At 38.7% G+C, this 14,882-nt stretch overlaps 1 protein-coding gene across 2 annotated transcripts in view; it reads left to right on the forward strand.

Moving 5' to 3' along the window:
• Positions 1–3,540, forward strand: part of LOC124170152 — a 95,743-nt gene extending 92,203 nt beyond the window's left edge. For both annotated transcript variants that reach the window (XM_046548846.1, XM_046548847.1), the window contains one exon: positions 2,359–3,540. In XM_046548846.1, coding sequence (XP_046404802.1) covers positions 2,359–3,158 — 800 coding nt within the window. In that variant the 3' untranslated portion in view covers positions 3,159–3,540. The remainder of the gene's footprint in view (positions 1–2,358) is intronic.
• Positions 3,541–14,882: the final 11,342 nt, after the last annotated feature.

Raw genomic sequence — 14,882 nt, forward strand, 5'->3', positions numbered from 1 at the left:
GGATTGTTAAGAACCAATTTAAATTTTTTACATTGTTTCTTATGGGAAACACTGCATCGTTTAACGTTGTTTCGCTTAACGTCGAGTTTTTCAGGAACGAATCAACAACGTTAAACGAGGACTCACTGTATCTTGCTTTTTTTTACAGACAGTAATTACTGTCGGCGTCAAAATGATGTGCCGCTGTACTTTGCAAATTTAGATCTGGACTTCTGTGCATGCCATAATAATAAATAATACGTCATTTTAAAGAAAATTTTATTTTCAATTCATAATTATTTTTTGTTTTATGAAAATTTCAAAAATGTAGACACGCTAGCGCAATAAATGACTCCACGTACCATAAAATTAGCCGTTTTGTCAACTTCGTGAACTTTGTAACTCACCCTAGGGAAAACTATCACGTTCACAACATTCATCTTTCACAATAAGTTGCAAACATTAATGCAGATTAATAAAATGGCCGTTGCGTATTTTTATAATTCATCTTTTGTTGTAAAATAACAAAAATGTTTAAACTTTATCTAGTCCTAAATTTTACGCCAAAAGAAAAAATAAAATTGGTAGAAACACTTCCTAATTTATTTTCAATTCTGATATATTTTTTTGTTTACGGAAAAAATCTAAATTCAAGATATGCAAGTGCAATAAATAACTCCGCGCGCCATAAAATTAGCTGTTTTGTCAACTTCGTGAACTTTGTAACCCTACCCAGGGAAAACTACTTCATCTACAACAATCATCTTCCACAGTAAGTTGCAAACATTAATGCAGATTAATAAAATGGCTTTTGCGTATTTTTTAGAACGTATATTTTGTTGTAAAATAACGTAAATGTTTAAGCTCTATCTAGTCCTACATTTTACCCCGAAAGAAAAGATAAAATTGATAGAAAACTTCTTAATTTATTTGCAAATTTTCTATGATCTATAATATATAAAAATATTGATATTTGTGAATGTTAATAACTTTTATCAATGTCATGGTTCCAAACGGGGCTGCGTGGGGCTAGTACCGGTTACCAGGAAGTAAAGTTTCGCACGCAAGACATGGCAACGCAGCATTCGTCCGCTCCGGCGTATTTTTTTTAAGTCCATATACAATCTACACTACATAAAACTCACGTATTTTCGGATCATAGAAAAATTGAAAATAAAGTGGGAAGTGTTTCCATCAATTCTATTTTTTCTTTTGGCGTAAAATTTAGGACTAGATGGAGTTTAAATATTTTCGTTATTTTACAACAAATTATGAATTATAAAAATACGCAACAGCCACTTTTTTAATCTGCATTAATGTTTGCAACTTATTGTGAAAGATGAATGTTGTGAACGTGATAGTTTTCCCTAGGTTGAGTTACAAAGTTCACGAAGTTAACAAAACGGCTAATTTTATGGTGCGCGGAGTCATTTATTGCGCACGCGTGTCTACATTTTTGAAATTTTCATAAAACAAAAAATAATTATGAATTGAAAATAAAATTTTCTTTAAAATGACGTATTATTTATTATTATGTCATGCACTGAAGTCCAGATCTAAATTTGCAAAGTACAGCGGCACATCATTTTGACGCCGACAGTAGTATGGAACTCGATGATTCGACATTCGTACACATTTTCAGGAATTAAACGTACGAAAGTGTGGATTGTACGAATGTCGAGGACCGCCTGTATATCTTCATGAATTGACTTGCATTTTCAGATTTTATTTAGGTCGTCTGTCATTTTGAGTCCATTCTTTGATTTGCGCATTCAAATAAATAACTAATAATAATAATTCATGAATAACTTGCGAAAGATACATGATCACAAGATGTCACCCGCCGAGGAATTATTATGTAAAAATTCAAAGGTGCCAAGAGTTAAGGTTCAAAAATTGCATTTTGTCATGCTTCTTGATATGTCTTTTCATCTATAGTGGACGTTGTAAGTGGAACGTCAACTTAGACACAGGGAAAAAGTTTCACTTGGTACCCACAGCGGAGTTCTTGTTTTTTTTAAAATTATATTTACATTTTCTGCGTATTTTCGAAAGACATTATGTAATGTGAGGATTTTTGTTAATTCATCAGTAAATTAAAGTGAAATTGTGTAAAAAAAAATATGGTTTTAGTGCATATATTTCGCTCTTTTGGAACATAACCCCTAATGGGTATGGAACTCGATGATTCGACATTCGTACACATTTTCAGGAATGAAACGTACGAAAATGTGAATTGTTCGAATGTCGGGGACCGCCTGTACATCTTCATGAATTGACTTGCATTTTCAGATTTTATTTACGTCGTCTGTCGTTTGAGGCCATCCTTTGATTTGCACATTCATGTGTTTCTTCTGTCGTTCTCCTTTTCCCCGACAGGTTCGCGGATCACAAAGTCTTCCATCAGCCAAATTGTGGAGGAATTGAGGGACGATGAGGAGATGGTGGAACCATCCCCCGCCTTTGATATTCCCGAAGCGGCCTCCATGCCTGAGGAACCGGAATATCTCTGCCACGCGGCTGATTGTGGGCGGGCTTTCCTCAGCTATGCCCGCCTCGTGGAGCACCGCAAGCGGGCGCATTCCAAGACCAAGCGCTCAAGGGTGGAGGCTACGCATTCTGGTGTCGTTAAGGATGAGGATGACGGTGGGAAGGAGAAGAAGAAGGAAACGGATGAACCGTGGCGTGGCCTGAAATGCAGGATGTGTGGGGCGAAACAGGGGAGCGTGCAGTCTCTCAACGCTCACAAGAGGCGTTGCGCGAGCCGCAGGAGGGTGGGCAAGGAGGAGGGGCACAAGGAGGCGGAGAAGAGTCCTCAACGGAATCTGCGTTGCGTGCGCTGCGGCATGCAACCGTCCTCCATGCGGATACTGCTCCTTCACCAGAGGAAATGCAGGGGTGGGAAGAGAGGGAGAAGGTCGAGGAAAAGTGGCGATGGGTCGGGCCCCAGCCGTGAGGGGGCGGAGAGGCAGGGGAGGGGAAAAGAGGGCGCTGTGGTCGAGATGGCGAGGGTGAAAGAGGAGCCGATGAAGGAGGAGGAGCGGAGGCCGTCCACCGGGAACGAGGCTGTGGGGGACGAGGAGTTTGAGTGCCAGTTTGACGGCTGCCCACGAGTGTTCCCATCCTTCAAAGGGTTGATGACTCACGTCACAAGATCCCATGGTTACTTGGAGAAGTGATGACACTACTTGTTCAAATGTGAAATATTACAGTAGACGCGCTCGTTATTGCGAACAACGTTATTACGAATTGCTCGTTATTACGAACTCCTCATTATTACGAGCTAAATCGTTAGCCCTTACACAGGTTTATCAACGTACGAACAAGGTCTGGAAACGCGTCTAGTATGTATATCGAGGAATTACCGCATACTGGGAAGTTATCAACCCTCATTTGCGTCATGCCACATTTTTCATCAGAGAAACTGAAACGAATTTTCTTGTTTTTGTATATTTGCACTTAATTTAATCCCATACATTCTATACTGTATTTTTTAACGATTCCCAAAAGAAACGTTCATACCAACTTCGTCATTACGAACCTCCAGTTTTTTGATCCCGTGAACTTTGTAATAATGAGGGACTATTGTAACGCAAAGGATGCGCAAAACATCATCAGCAAGTCCATCAAATTTTGCGTGCGGTGCCTCAAGAGCCTATGGTTACATTAAGAAGTGATGACACACATTGAGATACCTCCACTGCAAAACCACTCAACAATTCCCCACCGAATCAAATCCGCTCATCTAGGACCCTAACAATGCACGTACGCTTAGCTGGCTGTAGCCAGAGCACATATGTATATGTATGTATCCATGAGAAATTATTTACATATTAAACCATTAGTGCATAGCGTCTGATATATCGGACATGTGCCATGTCTCACATAAATACTTCTCTAGTCGTTAAATTCATTGAGTCAACTAAAATATTAGCGGGGGGTTGAAGACAGACATCCATTTGAACTTAATGCAGTATAAAAATGTAATTAAAATGTAGCGCAAGTCAACTGGAGCCCATAACAAAATAAAATACACACGCCCGATATATCGGACCCTATACACTAATGGGTTAAGTAAATATTTACAGTTTTGTATGGCAAAATATTTGCATATTATTCAATTAACCCTTTGCTGTCCTAAGTCTGGGCTGACTCGACAGGCCTAGTTCCAGTATCAGATCCAACGGCAAGTGTAGCTTGACGTTAAAAGGTGTTGTGATCGTACAGGGGTCCAAGGGATTATACATTATTTCTAGCAGTATAACACATTGAAAATTTTCCAAGAATTAACTCTTTCATAGAGCAAGGATAATATTAAATCCAGCGGATTTTTAATTTAAAGAATAAAATAAAAAATTTATAGGGAATCAATCCTGTATTTCTATCCTAATCCTGTAATCCTGTATCCTAGGAATTTCTTTTTTTCCTAAAAATTATTTTGAAAAAAAATACTTACATAAAAAAATTGGTCCGGGAAGAGTTAATATGTACATAATCGACGGGATATCGTTTGAATATCATAGGAATCCATTTATGCAACGTTTATATGGCATAAATTTTTGAATTTGCTCGGTGGCAGTTGACTCATGACTGTAAGAATCAATATTAACGATGAAATGTTACTGGCAATGTAATAATATACATATTAATTAAATATTTTTTACAGTTTTCAATGACCTAATTTTTGCATATTATGCACATATTATTCGAATGTTATGTGTACAATGGACGGAATATTATTAGCACATTTTACAAATCCATTTATGCAACGTTTATATGGTATGAATTTTGAGTTTGCTGTGTGGGATGCTATCTTCCGAAGCTAGAAAAATTGGAGGTGAGCGTTTGTGCTCCCGGCTATTTGCCAGCTGAGCGTATTTCGTATTTTTAGGCTCCTAGATGAGCGGATTGGATCCCGTGGGCGATTGTTGAGAATTTTTGCAGTGGTGGTATTGTTTGTTGAGTGGTGGAATATTAGTCCGAAGGATGTGCTGTAAATGACATGGCTTTTACGTGAAAAAGTGATCACAAAGTCCATTAAGTATTCATGTTAATGCCTCGGTAGCCCATTGTTGCAGCGGGAAGTAAAGGCACACATTTTTGAGTGGTGGAATGCGTACTAATACGACGAATGTTCTTTCAACGATATGGCGTACAGTGAGTCCTCGTTTAACGTCACTCACCGTTCCTGAAAAATGTGACTATAAACGAAATGACGTTAATCGAAACATAATATCACATAAGAAACAATGTAAAAAGTGAATATTAGCTCCTATACCTCACAATTCCAACATGAAAAAATTTTAGCGTATCATATCTGGGGCATTTTTTTACGATGGGAATGCCAAACTATGGCATAAATACGAGTTCCTGTCTTCATCGACGACAATAGCAGCACTGACGTAAATCCTTCTCCATTTTTGTGTCTTCCCGCATTTGCTTTCCGGCTTCGCTATGGTGGTCGCCCGGGTGAGCGTCGCCTGGGCATCGTCATTGCTGAAACATCGTCGCAGTTACAGGAAACAAAATTATTGTGAACACGGCGAAAAAAGGGACGACAAAAACTCCGAGTTCCTCACGGAAAAATTCCTGGAAATCACTTTTTAGATTCCTGAAAACCATTATGTCAAGTAAAACCTTGCGCACCTACGTAAGAGTTCATTTTGTAGAAATTTTTGCTAAAACCGTAATCGCAATTAACAATAAACACACCGTTTTATGCTTCGTTTAGACTGACTGTATTACCGCCCACAAAACGAACAACCTGCAACGCATGCTGCTTCGCGTTTTTTTTTTTCCCCGCGCGAAATTTAAAAGCCTTGATGTTATCGCAAAGCGAAGGTGCGATAAACGAATGACTGTCTCAAAATTTTCGTGGCGTTATTGTGCTCCGGCGTTATCGCGAAATGACGTTAAACGGGGTGAGGTAGAACGAGGACGCACTGTACTGTATGAAAACTTTCATCTTGAAGTTCGTCAAGTATTCATGCTTATCTCTTCCTCTACTAGTGCAGAAGGTTAGGATGACTAACGCAGGAGTTCTAGTACAAAAGTATTTCACGACTACTATTCCTCATGTCAATAAACTGCACATATTGTTTAGTGGCTGAGTATTCGAAAATGACATGGCATACCCTTGAGGACGTGAACCAAATCATGTTAATCGATCCATGTACTATTGCAGAATGTTTGAGCCAATAGCGTACAGGCTTGTTTTGCAATAAAAGTGCCTCATTTTAAGAGGGAATTTTATCACAACTGCTGAGATGCCATTAGTGCAAAATAATGTGATTTGAAAATGTAGCTGAGAATTTTGAAGAAAGTGCTGTTATGTACATTGCTAATATTTTCTCCTGAAATCTATCATTTTCTGTTTGAAATCGATTCCTGTACAGGAGTATTTGATATTTTTACAAATGGTATGTTTACAATAAAAGTGTATTTTTTTTACATGCTTTTTCAGAACCTGCATTGTCTGTTTGTCCTTTTCATCAATGGAACCTTTTAATTGATTTTTGAACCACTTTTAATTTTTGGATCGGCGTGAAAATTTGCACACTTGCTTTTCCCTTGGGGCAATATACTATAGGTCGCTAATTTCGATCATTCAAATTGATTTATTACATCCATTGATTGAGTGTTTTCGATCATGACTCCTTTGAGTCTTTTCGATCATAATGATTGAATCAATTGATTGAATCATTTATGTGACTCGAGTCAAAATAATTGAATCACTAAAATGATCGACTTTGCCCATCACTACAACACACTATTCCCGTTAGTTTTTCCTCATATCCCTCGCTACTATTGTTACCTACCCACTACGATCATTAATTTATTTATGGTGACAAACAATATGGCAGTTTTGTTTACACTGCATTATTGCTAAATCCAATTTTGTGCGATAAATTTTTTTATATTCCTTTTGCAGGTTCGTAACCCTTGCGAATCAGTGTTGAAAACTCTTGTGATTCCATTGAAATGAAGGGTGAACTTACGGCTGACATGGGGCTAAAAATTAAATCCGAGGTTTATTTGTGTTCAGAGAAATCACGAATTTTCCACACGAACTCGATTGCGTCATCATTTGTACCACTCCATAGTCGATGCACCCAATTAAAGGCAGTTTAGTCCGTAAAGTATCTAGGAGTTGGATTCAATGAAAATCTGTCATGGAATAAACATATTCGGGAAATAACAGGTCGAGCTAATCGTAAAATGGGTTTTGTTGAAAGAATATTCGGAAAGTGCGACGGTAAAATGAGAGAAATCATCTTCATTCTCCTCAATATTCACGTTTTGAATTAACAAAACACGGTTGCAAGGCGCATGAAATAAATGACTACGATTCTGCGCATTCCTCGCTTATTTTTCTGTCAATTCAAAATCTGACCACAATAATAATACTCGTATTCATATTAATTTCAACAGGTCCTGCACTATTTTTTGCTATAGACTCCTCCGACGACTTGAATCCCACATCCGCAGTTGATATATACACATGGTGTATCCTTGAGATTATGCATCTCCTCTCTGAATGTGCGTCTATGCTGGTTGCATCTTCCCCTTACATGCAATTGGCAATGCAGCATTTTGTCCAAAACAATGGTTCCTAAAGTTTTTATTTCCGCGACCCATTTTAATCCATACGTTTAGCCACGACCCTCTAAAAATTAAACAATGAGCACATTTTTTTAAGAATAATTAAATAGTTACAATCCTAATTAGCCCGTTTAGAATAGGGTGGTTTCCTATTATTTTTTTATTGCCTAAATCTAAAGATTACTACTCCTGGAGTACGTATTTCACCCTTTTAGATTTTTACATGACGATATCTATTTTTCGCGATTAAACAAAAAGTGAAAATTTTCAAGGGCGAGAAAACGCGACGGGTAAGTATGAATGGTGGGAAAACCCCGTGTGACGGCGTTCTGATTCCCGCTGCCGCAAGTGAGGTGACCTTGGGGCGAGGGTTTGAGCGCTGATACGACGCGACGCAGGCTGCTAGCAGGTAGCTGAGTACCCTGCTAGCTGGTAGCGCTTGGGTTAAATAAGTATTGTTAATACCTTATCAAATGAAGAAAACTTTCCGACCACAGGCAGTTTTAATACGTGATTATTAAGAGATGTTTCCCTGAGCTCTGTGCCTCATGCATGCTTTGGTAACCTCAGACGATGTATAACTCCTATCATCTCGTGTAGAAACTAGGTCCCTGTGACGTCACGTGGAGTGGCATCGCATGGGCGCCAATCTGGCCTCCTAATATTGTTTTAACAAATCCTTTTTCAAATGAGGTTAAAATTGACATTCGTCCAAACTGGGATTTCTGAAACCAAATTATATGTATATTATGAATGACATAAAGCTTCCGGACAAAATAAGAAAGTATCAAATGAAAATTGCAATTGTCACTGAAATTTAGTCGGTAGCCAGTCATTTTTCCGTTGTTATATCCGAATTTACTCTGCATCAAGAAAAATTCGACATCAGAAATAAGATGGCCGTTGCTATATGTTTTGTTGATGTTTGAAATCAAGGAAAAAGGCAATCTGTGTCCGACCCTTGGTCACTGTTCATGGTTTTACCTCGGTGTTTTTGAAAGTTGATAGATTAATAGAAGGCTAATAAATTATCCGGGACATGTTTAATTAGCCTGACATCATTGATGGCGATTGAATGAGAATTATAAGCCATATGATGAGCTATAGACGACTTCTTGTAGTTGCCGAGTCTGAAGCACGCAGCGCTCTACTTGAAATGTGTGTTTTAATTCCTCCGTATCTGCCCGATGTAGGATATATTACACTCAGGAAAGGTAACTTTATATGATGCACAAAGGTTGAAGAAAAGACTTCGCTGTTTCACAAAATAAAATATATTTGCGACCGGTTTCGATACAGCGTATCATCATCTGGCAATTACAAGTATCAGTACATAGAATTTATACCCTTGAAGGCGTTAGAGGGGTGGTGGAGTGTAGGTGGAGAAAGGGGGAACTTCGGAGTACCCATTATTGGATGCAATTAGTTTGATTGTGTTTAGCTCCTTCATCCTGTTGTAATTCGACAATGGAATCATATGGTTCAATATGGTGTGTTTTACGGCCTCTAAGGAATATTTTATAAATCCTTACACTATTCTATTAGTAACATTAATTAATACAACAAGCAAAATATCATTTAATTTTAAATATATTATTATTGTCTTTATTTGCATATACATATTTGGTCCTTCTAAGCCATATGGCTTGTCGGAAGGTTCCAGTTATTCAACGTGTGGCACATTGAGAGCATAGAATTTCAGATTAAAATAAAGAAATTACAAGTTTGCAATATCTTCAGAAGCTTTGACGGAATATTGTCCACGCCTACTGATTTCCTGACCTTCATATCACGAAGTGCTTTCTATTTCCGAATCTAATATCCCCGGCCCAAGATTATCTTCCTCCACTTTACTTTCATCCTCTAAAGTCAAACTCTCCGGTCTGTTCCTTCCTTCATAGAGATCCTGCGCTTATTCCTTCCATCTACTCTGTACCTCTTCTCGCTCGGTTAGTATCCACACATCTTTAGCCTTAATTTTAGGCATGGTTTGCCTTCTTTTGCCGCCCGATAACGACTTAACTTTACCATAAAACGCGCCTACCTCTCCAACCTTCTGAAACTTTTCCATTTTTGGCATGGGCAATAATTACTACAGGGAATAATTTAGAATTAATCCCGCCAGTGAAGCTCTAGGGTCATAGGAACGCGCAAGCCTTTTCAACGCGACCAGGTTGTAGCCCAAGGGAAGGAAACTCAGTTACCCCACCAATAATAATAGAAGTCGAAAGCAAATCAAATGTTAAAAAAATCACTATTATAATTCATTTTCGGGTGTACGTCTGCGTGCTTAATATTTATCTCAACGTTTCGTTCCACTTACTGGGAACGTCGTGAGGAGAATGAAAATATAAACATCTATCGTACCGTTGGAAAAACTGGTCCATTGTTGTCAAGTTATTTAAAAAAGCAAATAAAAATAAAATAAAAGCCAACTTCTTTAAAACATCTACTATAAAAAAGGAAGATGAAAAGTGGAATATTGTTATTAAATTTTCGAAATATATCTCTTCCACACATGGCTTAAATTATATCCATCATCCCTGTTAAAGGATGTGGATGGGAGATTTCCAAATAAATAAAATAGATTAAACTTAAAAAATTATGTGAGCTTTGGGGGGGTTTTATATCCCAAAAGAAGCCAATTACTTTGCTTCGATATTTGGAGGAAAGTTTCAAGAGAAATATGCGAAGCGTTCACAGAAACTAAAAGGAGTTTTTATGTTAGATACGGCGATACTTCATAGAGGAAAGGAAACAATCAGATGCTACATATGGAGGATGTTTCTCTATGGAAGCGAGGCTTGGGTGTTGGCAGCATCAGAAAAGTCAAGTTACTATATCACCCTAATATACGTATATACGAAATACAATAGGGTGGCTTCCTATTATTTTTTTATTGCCTAAATCGAAAGATTATTACTCCTGGAGTACGTATTTCACGCTTTTAGATTTTTAAATGACGATATCTATTTTTCGCAATTAAATGAAAAGTGAAAATTTTCAAGCACGCGAAAACGCGACGGCTATGTAGGAATGATGGGAAAAAGGTCCGTGCGACGCATTTCTGGTTCCCCCTCCCGCCTATTGAGGTGACCTTGATCGAGGCTCTGAGCGCTGATAGGACGCAGGATGCTAGCGGCTAGCTGAGTACCTTGCTGGCTGGTAGCGCTTGGCTTAAAAAAGGTTTATTAATACCTTATCAAACGAAGAAAACTTTCCGACCTTAGCCAGTTTTAATAGGTGATTATTATAGACATGTTTCCCTGAGCTCTGCGCCTCATGCATGCATTGGTAACCTCAGACGATGTACAACTCCTATCTTCTCCTATAGAAACTAGGTCCCTGTGACGTCACGTAGAGTGGCATCGCATGGGCGCCAATCTGGCCTTTTTCAAATGAGGATAAAATTTGACCCTTGCCATTCGTCTAAACCGGTACTTCTAAAACCAAGTAATTTGTGTATTATGAATACAGTAATGGTGGGTAACGAATCGCAATCAATGCCTTTCGTTTTCTTTGATGAAGGAAACTACCCTATTATAATATTTGGCAAAAATGCTAATTTTTACCCTATTTCATGCCAATCTACTCCTCTACGGCTAACAATGGTTACGGAAATAAAAAAAAAACATTCACAATACCCTAAATTTTCAATATTATTTTGTAAAGTAAAAATTGAGCAGTATGATAATATAATGTCTAATGATTGAGGAACTACGGCAGTTTAAATATTGAGTTCATCCATAAAGTCATCAGAAGCAGTTAAAAAATGAGAAAAAATAATAGAAAAATTCCGATCGGAATTTACGCAAAAATCGAGTCTTTACTTTCGCTCGTGAGTCGATAAGCTTGTTTTTTTATTGATTTGTAAGCATAATTTCTGAAGGAACTAACGTTTCCTAAGAATAATACGTAATAATATATTAATTTTAATAACTTCTGGCTTTTTTCCATCTACCACAGTACCGTTGTCCTCGTCCTTTTTCTGTTCCATGTTCCTATCCCTTTCTTGCCTTACCTGTGAATTTATTTGTATGTTTGCGCTTAAGGCGTCGTGTGTATGAAAGAAGTAGTGTATCGGCCACATTGGCTTATTTCACTTGGGCTCAGCGTGCCCCGAAACGCATGTTCCTGTCTCTTTCCTACTATCGTGTGAGTGTGTACCTTTCCTTTCATCCTTGTGTCCTCGTCCATTCCTTCCCTTGGTGAGTGGTGAGCTGCCCCAGTGCCATCTATTGGTTACTCTTGTGGGCCAAAGCAGAGGGAGTTTACTGCGTATAAACCCCCGCCGAAATCATGGCAAATCTAAGCGTCCTGGTAGCGCAACTGGTAGAGCACCTGGCCGGTAACCAGGAGGTTCTGGGTTCGAGTCCCAGTGAGGCCGCATTTTTACCCTCTGGTTTCTGGCTTTTTTCCATCTACCACAGCACCGTTCTCCTCGTCCTTTTTCTATTCCATGTTCCTATCCCTTTCTTTCCTTACCTCTGAATTTCCTCTTTACCTCTGAAGCCGCGCGACCCGATAATAATCCACGAAAGTTTCCAATTAGGTTCCAAAGCTCCCAATGTGGTTCTTGCTTCAATTAAAAGCAAATAAACTTTCCACCGATTTCATTTTCATTCCAATTATTAGGAAAGGTGCTGAATTTTAAAGTAAAGGCTAATATTTGGCCACTAGTTCAATAACACTCAACAAAATTCACTAACCATTGATTAACTTTGTGCTATTCCATTATAAGTTTTCCTGGATATTAAACAATTTCTTTATTACAGAGCGCGACCCGGGTTTCAATGAGTTATCACATCATCTTCAGGCGCAAATTATCATTTGTTTATCTTATTCTTGTTACCTAGTTACGTGATGAATTTTATAACGGACGCCAGATTAGGGGAAAAGGATGGGTAATTATATTCATTTAAAAGAGTACTGTCCTGAATTTCAATAATTTTTAATATTTCTAACTACTCTGTGTAAAGTCCACTTCGCGGCGGTCATTGAAAATTTTTAAAATATTCATATTGAAATCGTTCCTATGGCAGTTTCAAATTAAATGTTTAGCAAGATTACTTTTTTCATCTTTGTTATTTTTGTAAGCACTTAAATGTTCTTTCTTCCTGATTTCAAAACTTATTCCTGTCTGCAACACGTATAAACCCTTACAAGCGCTGTTTTTCAATGAATACACTCCACAATATCTATCCAATTGGTCCACCTGTTCCTTACATTTAACAGTAAATCAGTTCCGGTTCGCGCTCTGTAAAAAAGAAGTGTAATTAGTAATAGGGTATTTTCCTTCATCAAAGAAACCGAAAGGCATTGATTGCGATTCCTATCCCACCATTAGTGTATTCATTATATACAAATTATTTCGTTTTAGAAATACCGGTTTAGACGAATGGCAATGGTCCATTTTCATCCTCATTCGAAAAGGGCCAGATTGGCGCCCATACGATGCCACTCCACGTGACGTTACAGGGACCTAGATGCTATGAGAGTAGATAGGAGTTTTACATCGTCTGAGGTTACCAATGCATGCATGAGGCACAGAGCTCAGGGAAACATGTCTTAATAATCACCTATTAAAACTGGCTAAGGTCGGAAAGTTTTCTTCATTTGATAAGGTATTAATAAACCTTTTATAAGCCAAGCGCTACCAGCCAGCAAGGTACACAGCTACCCGCTAGCAGCCTGCGTCGTATCAACGCTAAGCCTCGCCTCAAGGTCACCTCACAGGGCGGCACCGGGGACCAGAACTACGTCGCACGGAGAAATTTCCCGGCATTCATACTTACGCGTCGCGTTTTTGCGCGCTTGAAAATTTTCACTTTTCATTTAATCGCAAAAAATAGATACCAACATTTAAAAATCTAAAAGCGTGAAATACGTACTCCAGGTGTAATAATCTTTCGATTTAGGCAATAAAAAAATTATAGGAAACCACCCTATTGTGTGATATCCAGGAGAACCAAGAACACGTTTTATGGCAATTTTGAAAGTGGAAAGTTCGCCGTGGCGCAGCTAATTGTAAGAGTTAACTTTTACGGAGGCTTTCACGGTGATTAAATTGATGAAGGTTTTTTATGGTTAATATAATTAAACATTAAAAAGTTTTATCCTCCAAAAATGATTCGACTCGGAATTATCGCGAAAAAAAAATCGTCAATCAGTTTACGATTGAAATGGAGGCTACTGATGGTCGCAGGGGAAAATTTATAATTTCGGGATTTCTTTCGCAGAGTTTTTATTTTCTTACCATTCTTATTTTTTTACGAAAGCCTGAATGAAACTATCATTTTTTTCCATCCTATTCGAGGGACAGGCTAAAATGATAGCTCCAATGATCGCATCAATGATAGTGGGAAAATGACCGTTTCGCTTATATCACCATTTTCCGCCTGTGCTCCATAGGGATGGCAATCCCATCCCTTATCCCTTCATTGGGCACGCCCCGTTTCCCATCGCTGGTACGGTCCTTCAGCCAATCAGAAATCACGGCTGCTCACATCGATCTTAACGCCACGCTCGGATTTTTTTGATAGAATGACAGGGCTAAATTCAGAAACAGACGGAACAAGCGATTTGAAAAAAAACTGCAGTCAATGCGAATTACCGAGTGATGAGTCAGAAAGTGATAGGTCAATGAGCAATCACATTTAATGTCCCTGAAAACCTATCACAGGAGATATCAGTCAATACCGCTACATACTACCACGGAATTAGCCGCCACAAAAAGGCGTGTGGAAGGGGGTGTTAAGACAAGAGCCGATTACAGATGAAAAAGGCTACACTCTAATGAAATTACGACTAGCATTAATGATAAATAACATTAAGTTATAGCATCATTAATTTTACTATACGCTTTGTTTATAGTGTTCTTTTAATTCTGTTTGGTAAATTGAAACGCAGTTGCCATTGCGCAATGTTTTTGTGTGTCAATTGATAGCACTTATTGTCAACACACGAATCACCCGTTGAGGCCGTATCACACTAGCGACTGCGGCCGGCGCTGCGGCTGCGACCGCGTCTGCGACTGGCCCGTCGACCAATCAGAGCGAGGCCGTCGACGCTGCGACTGCGACTCCGAAGAATAGCCGACCGGCTATTCTTCTGAGTCGCAGTCGCAGCCAATAGAGCTCCATTTCAATCTCGCGCGCTTGCGGCAGACGTGTTTGTTTGTTTTGGTTACCGTAGCGAGGGAAGTTCAAGAAGGTTATAAGATAACGCTGAGATAATTTCGGATTTTTAAAGTGAAGATGGAAGCCCAGTATATTGGATATTGCACCCGAGTACACAGGTGA

This window comes from Ischnura elegans, chromosome 13 (genome assembly GCF_921293095.1).
Source record: "Ischnura elegans chromosome 13, ioIscEleg1.1, whole genome shotgun sequence".
Classification (NCBI taxonomy): domain Eukaryota; kingdom Metazoa; phylum Arthropoda; class Insecta; order Odonata; family Coenagrionidae; genus Ischnura; species Ischnura elegans.